Raw genomic sequence first — 9,384 nt, forward strand, 5'->3', positions numbered from 1 at the left:
TCTGGGGAGATTTTTCTGCAGAAGCCTCTGGGTCAGGTTGTGGTGGTCTCTGCAAGGCTGTGGTCCTGGCAGTTTCTGGAATAATGGTTCTCGTTATTGGATGTGCCAGTGTGAGGAAACACCTCTTCCATGGCCTCTTCAGCTGTTTGGTCCAGGTAGACACCAACGACTCCACTTTGATTTTGAAAAACTTTCACCACAAAAAGACAAATTAGCGGAACCACGGTGGCGTAATGGCTACATCGCTGGACTCCCACGTAGTCGAACACAGCTCAAGTTCCAGACCCGGTGGCTTAAACTCATGCCGGGCGTGTGTGTGTGCACGTGCCCAAGATCCTGAGAGAATGGAGAAGGGATTGCGGTGTGGCCATCCCCCCACCCCGAGGGGGGTGATTTCTCTCTTTCTTTCTGGTGAGGGCACGTGCCCTATAGCAAAAACCTCTCCAAAAAAAAAAAGACAAATTAGCAACAGTCCTTGCCCTCAAGGAGCTTCTGGTCTGGACAGAGGTCCCAGGGGCCAGGCTGGAGGCAGGGCTGGTCCAGGACAATATTCTAAGAATGAGGTAAACTGACAAAAGTCAGGACCCAGGAGCAAGGTCCTCAGGGAAAGGAGTGTTCTGGGGTTGGGCCCATCCTCCCCTTTCATGGGCCCTTTCTGCAGTGCAATGAGGGGTTCCCAGCAGGGCTGCACGTCCAAGCCCGCGTGCAGGCGTGTGCCCACTCCCACACGCCCATGCTCAGCATCTCTGCACACACGCTCCTCTATCGGAGCAGCCTGGCCCGGACCTAAGTCCGCCTGCTTCATGGCACAGGCCCAACACGCGCCTCCTGGAAGTCAGCTGTGCCGGATCTAGAATCTTCGGCTCACTTTTCCCTGAAAAATCTGTCATTCCACCTTCTTCTGGAGTCGAGTCTTCAGAAAGCTGAAATTCTCTCCTAGGTCACAAGGATCTCCTTTCGTTCCTTTTCTCTCCCTCCCTCCCTTCTTCCCTCCAAATCCAGCACTCCTACTAAAAAGTATACGTATTTTCTTGGTACGAGTCATTCTCAGGTGCTCACCACCCCGATACCATCCGTATGCTTGAGCTTCTTGGCTTCTCGTTAATAGCACTGACTTAGAAGTCTACCTTCTCTTAGACTTGCAAAATCTCACTTGGTATATTGTTAATTCTTTTACTTTGTGTTTCTTCTAATGGGGTCTCAATTTCTGAAAATTTTTCTTAAAATTTTGAGCTCTGCCACCTCATGTTTGAATTTTCCTTTTTTTTTTTAAGAAGATTTTGCCTTAGGGTGTGTGCAGTCGCACAGACACTGAGAGGGGAAGTGAGAAATCACCCCACGGCGGGGAGGACACATAATCCCTGCTCCTCCTGGGATCTTTGGGCACACGTGCACATGCACCCAGCATGTTTCAGGCCGCCAGGTCTGAGACTTGAACTGCGGTCAGCTATGTGGGAGTCCAGTGACGTAACTGCTATGCTATCTGCCGGCCCCAGTTGCTGAACTGCTGTCTCTCCACCATTATTGTCCTCATGTCTTAGTTTTTTGTTTTGTTTTGTTCTGGCCATAGGGCATGTGCTTCACTAGAAACAGAAAAGGAAAACAAGAAATCACCAGGGGGGATGGTCAACGCCGTGATCCTCCTCCTCCTCCAGTCTCTTCTCAGGATTTTGGACACACATGCACATGTGCCCGGTGTGATTTTCAAGTCCCTGGGTCTGGAGCTCGAACTGCAGACAGCCATGTGGGAGTCCAAGGCCTTAACCACCATGCCATGAGCTTCTCTGAGGCCTGCCTGCTCACAGGCTGCGCTGCCCTACAGACCCACCTGCTGGCATTGAGCCAACGAGGTAACTCAGCTCCTGGAGAGCCACGCCTGCCTACTCTGCTTTCTGAGGCACCCGATTAGAGCAGTCCATTTTACTACCTAAGAGACACCAGTTAGGGTCACGTCACACAGCCATGTCTGCTCAAGAAGTAATATATCATGTCTTCACTCTCCTGAAAAATTCAGCCCTGCAAAGCTAAGTATTTGTTTTTCCTTTTCCTTCTTCGTTTTTGATTGCCAGAAGGTGCATGCTTTTGTCAGAGACAGAGAGCTAGAGGGCAAGGGAGAAAATCCCACACGCCCATGCTCAGCATCTCTGCACACACGCTCCTCTATCGGAGCAGCCTGGCCCGGACCTAAGTCCGCCTGCTTCATGGCACAGGCCCAACACGCGCCTCCTGGAAGTCAGCTGTGCCGGATCTAGAATCTTCGGCTCACTTTTCCCTGAAAAATCTGTCATTCCACCTTCTTCTGGAGTCGAGTCTTCAGAAAGCTGAAATTCTCTCCTAGGTCACAAGGATCTCCTTTCGTTCCTTTTCTCTCCCTCCCTCCCTTCTTCCCTCCAAATCCAGCACTCCTACTAAAAAGTATACGTATTTTCTTGGTACGAGTCATTCTCAGGTGCTCACCACCCCGATACCATCCGTATGCTTGAGCTTCTTGGCTTCTCGTTAATAGCACTGACTTAGAAGTCTACCTTCTCTTAGACTTGCAAAATCTCACTTGGTATATTGTTAATTCTTTTACTTTGTGTTTCTTCTAATGGGGTCTCAATTTCTGAAAATTTTTCTTAAAATTTTGAGCTCTGCCACCTCATGTTTGAATTTTCCTTTTTTTTTTTAAGAAGATTTTGCCTTAGGGTGTGTGCAGTCGCACAGACACTGAGAGGGGAAGTGAGAAATCACCCCACGGCGGGGAGGACACATAATCCCTGCTCCTCCTGGGATCTTTGGGCACACGTGCACATGCACCCAGCATGTTTCAGGCCGCCAGGTCTGAGACTTGAACTGCGGTCAGCTATGTGGGAGTCCAGTGACGTAACTGCTATGCTATCTGCCGGCCCCAGTTGCTGAACTGCTGTCTCTCCACCATTATTGTCCTCATGTCTTAGTTTTTTGTTTTGTTTTGTTCTGGCCATAGGGCATGTGCTTCACTAGAAACAGAAAAGGAAAACAAGAAATCACCAGGGGGGATGGTCAACGCCGTGATCCTCCTCCTCCTCCAGTCTCTTCTCAGGATTTTGGACACACATGCACATGTGCCCGGTGTGATTTTCAAGTCCCTGGGTCTGGAGCTCGAACTGCAGACAGCCATGTGGGAGTCCAAGGCCTTAACCACCATGCCATGAGCTTCTCTGAGGCCTGCCTGCTCACAGGCTGCGCTGCCCTACAGACCCACCTGCTGGCATTGAGCCAACGAGGTAACTCAGCTCCTGGAGAGCCACGCCTGCCTACTCTGCTTTCTGAGGCACCCGATTAGAGCAGTCCATTTTACTACCTAAGAGACACCAGTTAGGGTCACGTCACACAGCCATGTCTGCTCAAGAAGTAATATATCATGTCTTCACTCTCCTGAAAAATTCAGCCCTGCAAAGCTAAGTATTTGTTTTTCCTTTTCCTTCTTCGTTTTTGATTGCCAGAAGGTGCATGCTTTTGTCAGAGACAGAGAGCTAGAGGGCAAGGGAGAAAATGTCCCCCAGTGGGTGTGCTCTCACTGCGATCCCTTCTCCACCACTGTCCCGCCTTGCTGGGATTTGGGACACGTGTGCACACACACACACATCTGGCATGTTTTTCAGGCCAGCAGGGCCAGGACTCAAACCCCAGTTAGCACTATGGGATCTGGCTCTCTGAACCTCGAGGCTGTGGGACCAGCCCTGCATTTTCTTGAGCTTCCAAAACACTGGTCACCTGGCTCCAACGGCTCTCTAATGTCCCCTAAGAATTTCCGACTATTCGAGAGAGATGGCCGCTTCACAAGAACAAAGAAGCGAAACGTTTTCTTTAAACAGTTCACATTTATTATTGATAACAATAAAAAAATCTTTTAAAGACTATCAGTATTGTATTACCAAGAGTGAGGTAATATGTTTACAAAACATTTACAGAATTTGATATGCGAATGCTGAGTTGAGGAAGGTGAGTAAATTAAGACACTAGTAATAGAGGGGAACCCACAGAATCATTAGTACTGAAAAGGGGGACGACAGCAGCATCTTAAAAAGAGGGGCCGGTTCTGAAAGTGGAGAGGCAGGACGCCAACGGCCTGGTCGCCGCAGATGCCTGCGCTCCTGCAAGGACAGTGAGGTGGCGAGGACCCGTGAGCAGCCCTGCGAGCGCGTGTGCAGTCCTGTGCTGGGCTCAGGGCCGCACCGGCTCTCTGGGGATAACCCGGAGCCACGTCTGAGTCAACTTAAAGAGAACAGCTGTTCAGCCTGGGGGGTGGGGGGAATGGCTGCGATCAGATAGTTCTAGAAACATCTCTGGGCACATGGGGCCTGTTGAGTGAAGCGTTTTCGTGGCAGCTGTCAGCAAAATCGCCATCTGAGACACAGAGAAAGAGAGAAGAAAGAGAAAGAGGGACCATGTTCAGGTCCTTGGAACTGCAGACAGGAAGCACCAGCTGGAAGCAGCAGATCGCCAAGGGACCCCACCACGGCCTGGAAAAGGCTACAGTGCCGCGCGGGGTCCTGTGCAAGTGAAGGCACGGCCGCCCAGAGGGCGGGCAGTCAGTGCCGGGAGCGGCCTCACGGGAAGCCGCAGCGCTGACCTGGCCGGTTTCTCCTGGAGCTCCCACCACAGCCCTGTGGGGCACGGATGCAGCCCCACACAGCTCTGCGTCACCAGCCCTTCGGGGATTCGGAGAGTGCAGCTGGAACTGCGGTGTCTGCCGTGCAGACGACAGCCGCATGGCTTTTGGCACATATCCCTAAGAGCACGGCCTCTGCCACACACACGTGTGCGTGAGCACACGGCACATCTATCCCAACACAGACCCTGTGACACTCCTGGGCAGATTCACGACAGCCTACTTTTCTCATAGAAAGGTGGAAATCTGAGAGCCTGAGATTGAGCAGGCTTGGTAAAATGGACACCCAGGAAGGTGTGCACGCAAGAGGGCATCTATGATAGCTGAGCCACAGGGGAGGCCTGAGTTCAGTTCCCAGCCCCACCTGATGGGCTGGACACGGTGGTACACACCAAGAGTCTGGCTGCAGGGAGGCTGGGGCAGGGGGATTAGGAACACCACTCTCCCCTCTCCCTCTGCCTCTCATTAAAAGAGAAAAAAATGAAAAGGTAAAGTAATCTTACATTCTGATTCGCTTCGATGAAGAATCCTTTGCTACTCAGACTAAGTTTCTATTTGCAGTACCCCACTGCCACAGGCACCCACGCACCCACCCAGTCAATACAGCGTCTACAAGGGAGCAGGGCTCCTATGGGCCACGTGCTGTCCTGCAGGGGATGCCAGGGCGTGCTGGCTGTGACCACACAGCTGTGGACAGCTCCCAGACAGTGCGAACGAGTGCACTTCCAGAACCACCTCCTAGTGACCCAGAGGACCACCTGGGCCCTGAGGACAGTGAGCTGCTGCAGAGCACAGGGGCGTTGCGCCTGCAGAGTTCAGAACCAAAGCCCTGCAGGGAGGAAGAAGACAGGGGAGGAGACAGGGAAAGCATCCCTCCACCTAGAGCAGGAAACTCCTGCTTGGCAAAACATCAGAAAGATCTGCGAGGGAGGACAGAGAAGCAGTGTTTAATGACGGCGGTGTTGTCCTGGTGTCCCTCAGGGCCGCCAGTGCCCACTTGAGAATGGGCTGGGCCTGGCCGCTGGACGCTGCTCCTGCAGCTGCCTCCGAATCCTCAGAGGAAGGTACTCGAGGGCCACCCCCGAGTCCACGGACCACCTTGACCAGCAGCAGGGAGACACGAGGACTGGGACGCAGTTCTGGGCAACAGGCCGGCAGGCTTCTGCTCCATGGGACAAGGTGGGGCTCGTCTCTGAAGGATGTCCTAGGAATTCACTAACGGACAATGTGGAGTTCGCTGGAAAAATTTTTTGCATCAACGTTTGAGACAAAGTCGATCTTAACTGGTATATAAACTACTTTCCTCTCAAGAGAGCCCTGGTGCTCCAGGTGGGTTCTGTGCACGCTGTGTACGAGATCTATGGCTATCGCGGGAGTTAGGTCAGAGTTAAAACTACTGTCTAGGCTGCTCGGGGGTCAAAGGCTGCCTGTGCCATCTGGAGCGCTAACTGCTATCTAGAGGGTGAGGAGTCTGCACAAGGTCGCCGCCAGCGGCGGGCAGAGCGCGGCAGGCTGTCCGAGGAGGCGCGGCGTCTCCTCCGACCCTGGGAGCGGACTTCGCGGCACTACCTGGAAATCATGGAGCTGGAGTGGGACTGGCTGGAGGATGTGGTGGCGGCGCTCAGCTGGGAGAACCCGCTGTGGCTGGACTCCAGGCTAGTCATGGAACCTCTGCAGAGAGCAAAAGGAGGGACAGCTGTGAGGACCCCGCGAGCACCTGCTACACCCCACTCACATCCCAGCTGATCCAACTGTCGGCCCCTGTCTGCCCCACCAGCCCTTGGGAGCAGGGCTGGGTCCTGGGCGTTCCCCCAAGGCAGACAGCATCCCACTGGGTTACCCAAGGGTGAGTCTGCTCCGTTGACGAAGACCCCCAATCTCCTCCAAGGTATGCCCGAGACCTGCCGCCTGCCATCACGTCAACGCTGCACGAGGCAACGTGACCCACCCCCACACGCACGGCACGCACGCACATGCACTGGTTGTCGGGGGGGCCAACCTGAAGTCCTCGGAGCCGATGACCTCAGTGTAGAACATCACTTTACACTTGTGTGAGGAGACCTGCAGGGAGGCCAGCACGTCGTCCACCCGTGGCAGGTTGGTGGCGGCACAGGCCGGCATGCTGTGGAACTTCCACTGCAGGATGTAGAAACCTGGCCACCGCGTCACATGAGAGCCCTGGACAAGGAGGGCGGTGCTGAGGAGGACGGCCTCCTGTTCCCTGTCCTAGGGCTGCCGGATGCCAGGAAGCCGTCACCAAGTCCTGCTAGTTTTGTGCAGCGAGCACATGGCTGTAAGGACCTGGCACGTGGGCCTTCATGAGGATGGCGCAACAATCTCCTCCCAGCCACTAAGTGGGAACCCCCTGTGCCAACATCTCTGGACAGGCTACATGGCAGACTTGACGTCTGTCACCTGCAGGACTCGTGGTCCGTGGGGCCGTGCCCCTGTGGACACCTGGCAGGGGGCAGTGCTCAGCACAGCTGCTGCAGGCTGGGGCTCGGTAGAGGCTCTCAGCCTAGCACTTCCTCTGAGGTGCTCCCAGTCGGCCCCGCGAGCCCCAGCTGGAAGGCGCCCATCTAAAGAGCAGCGTCAGCCAGTGGGAATTGCCTTCTCCATGAATCTTGGAGTTAAGAGACTGATCCAGCTCGAACTGGTTCTTATTTTAAAAACAGGATGAAAATCCCCTTTGACTCTGCATCTAAGCCCATCAGAAACTGACAAGGCTTATCCTGAAAACTGCAAGGCAGCAAATCCGCGCGTGCTGAGGCTAGAAGCCCTGGAGTTGCCATCACGAGCACAGCTCTGGAAACGACTGGCCAGAACATTAAAGCGCTTCTACAGGAGCGAGTGCATTTGGGAATGAGTGATACCGGCTCCCTGAGTGCTGGCTCCTCTGCCTTGGAAGCCGACAACCGCGGCAGGGTCAGCTCCTGTCTCGCAGCCGACTCACGGTCAGCTGCTCCTGTTCTGTGCATACAGCTCTCCTCCTTCCTGCCACGTGTCCCTTTGTGAAAACACCACTTCTAGAGAAAAGCCACGTGCTGGCTGTGGGTCACATGCTCTGTCCCAGAGCCTCGGGGGCTGCACCTGCACGGGCCTGCTGCTCTTGGTCACCAGGCAGTGCCCTGGGAAGCAGGCAGGCTGGAAGCAAGGAGGAGACTCCCTTCTCAGCCAGGCCGAGCTGCTAAGCACCGAGGCCTGAACCTACCTGCACACTCTCGCCTTCCTTGCAGATCAGAGGCGACTCCACCATGCTGTAGTCTCGGCCCAGCTGCCAGGCCCTGTCTATGAGCTGCACGTTGTCCCCGCCTGGGGAAGTGATGCTGTGGGCCCCCAGTGAGTCCTTTTTGGGTGGCTGTGGTGACCTCTTGGAGTGATAGATGTTGAAGACAATGTCCCCTTTGCACACGTCAAAATCCCACGTGATCACCGAAGAGGCGTCTACAATCTGGATGAGAATCTGGAAAGAGAGTCTGTGTCAGCCAACCGAGACCCACGGGCTTGTGCAGGTGGGGTGTTCGCCAGGTGCCTTTCAGCCCAGATGTGTGCGCTGGGGGAGGGGCCTCTACCCAGAGTCCCTCAATCACCGGGATTCCCACCACTCTTCCTGATTTTCAGCCCACAGTTCTGCCACACGTCGAGGACCGAACTCCACGTTCTCTGTGATCACCCACAGGTTTCCCATCACATGGTCTGCAGACAGCACTCTAACGACGGCCTTAACCACACGGAGCACAAACACTGCGAGACCGTCCACAGGGGTCCTGTGGGTGGCTTTGGGCTGGAGAGACCGGAAAGCCTTGGAGAAAGTGGAAGGCAGACCGGAGAATGAGCTGGGGCAAGGGCAGTGTCCAGAGAACACAGACGGGCCTGAGAGGGAGGGGCAAGGCTGCTGGTGAGAGGCGAGGCGTGTGGTAAAGGAGGTGCCAATCCAAAACCTGAGCTTGGCACTGCACCAAGAGTTCCCCAGCAGGGAATGATCAGAGTTCTAGTTTTCAAAGATGAGTGTGGAAGGATATGAGAATTAAAAGCAGCTGTACAGAGTTCTGCATTCACCAAAAACTTTCTGCCTAAGGAAACAGGAAGCTAGGCCAGGCGCCCTCCTCCCCAACGCTGCGAGGCTGTGAGGCTGCGTGTCAGACCCCTGCCTGGCGCCCCCGTGCTCCCAGCACCGCACTGCTCCACAGGCCAGGCTCCTTCAATCCACCACCAACATCCACCCTGGAATCTCAGATTCAGTGACGCATGCCAGTGCTGCCTGAGAACAGCAGGTGGCGCTCAGTGGCAGCTGCCTCCGGCAAAGTGGCCCCAGGGCAGATTTCCTGAGATTCTCACCCTGGAGCTGACCCACACCCCCTTCCTGCATTCACCGCAGGGACTTCCAGGGAGCTTGATTTTATGTGATCAGTGTCTCTGACTCTGCTGTGCTGAGCCCCGAGGCTCTGCAGTCCTCACCATCTACTGTGTTCACCCAAACGGGGAGGAGGGCTGCAGCTGCCTGACAACAGGCAAGGCCGGCGTCCTCTGGCCTGCCCTCTAAAGGAGCAATGAATACACGTGACCCTGAGACGTGTGAGACGGTGGGAGTGTGCCTGTGAAGCAGGGTGGGTCCCGGATCTGGGTCTGAGCTTGGGTCCAACACAGCCCCAGCTCTCCTTATCTGCCCACCCCAGGCGCGGGCCCAGCGGTGTGGGGGTAGAGCAGGTGGCTGAGCCGTGGCTGAGTCCTGGCTGAGCTGCACCCGC

The 9,384-nt window shown here is 55.0% G+C and overlaps 1 protein-coding gene across 3 annotated transcripts in view; it reads right to left on the reverse strand.

The window, feature by feature from the left end:
• Nucleotides 1-3,825: 3,825 nt before the first annotated feature.
• SEC14L1 (SEC14 like lipid binding 1) overlaps nt 3,826-9,384 on the reverse strand; it is a 59,318-nt gene continuing 53,759 nt past the window's right edge. For 2 of the 3 annotated variants that reach the window (XM_006145725.3, XM_006145722.3), the window contains 4 exons: nt 7,848-8,099; nt 6,636-6,814; nt 6,206-6,307; nt 5,568-5,873 (listed from right to left, as the gene is read on the reverse strand). In XM_006145725.3, coding sequence (XP_006145787.1) covers nt 5,852-5,873; nt 6,206-6,307; nt 6,636-6,814; nt 7,848-8,099 — 555 coding nt within the window. In that variant the 3' untranslated portion in view covers nt 5,568-5,851. Of the gene's footprint in view, nt 4,372-5,567; nt 5,874-6,205; nt 6,308-6,635; nt 6,815-7,847; nt 8,100-9,384 lie in introns of those variants that run through there. The other variant, XM_006145723.3, reaches the window with a different exon arrangement.

Source organism: Tupaia chinensis, unplaced genomic scaffold (assembly GCF_000334495.1).
Source record: "Tupaia chinensis unplaced genomic scaffold, TupChi_1.0 Scaffold000159_1, whole genome shotgun sequence".
NCBI classification, from domain to species: domain Eukaryota; kingdom Metazoa; phylum Chordata; class Mammalia; order Scandentia; family Tupaiidae; genus Tupaia; species Tupaia belangeri.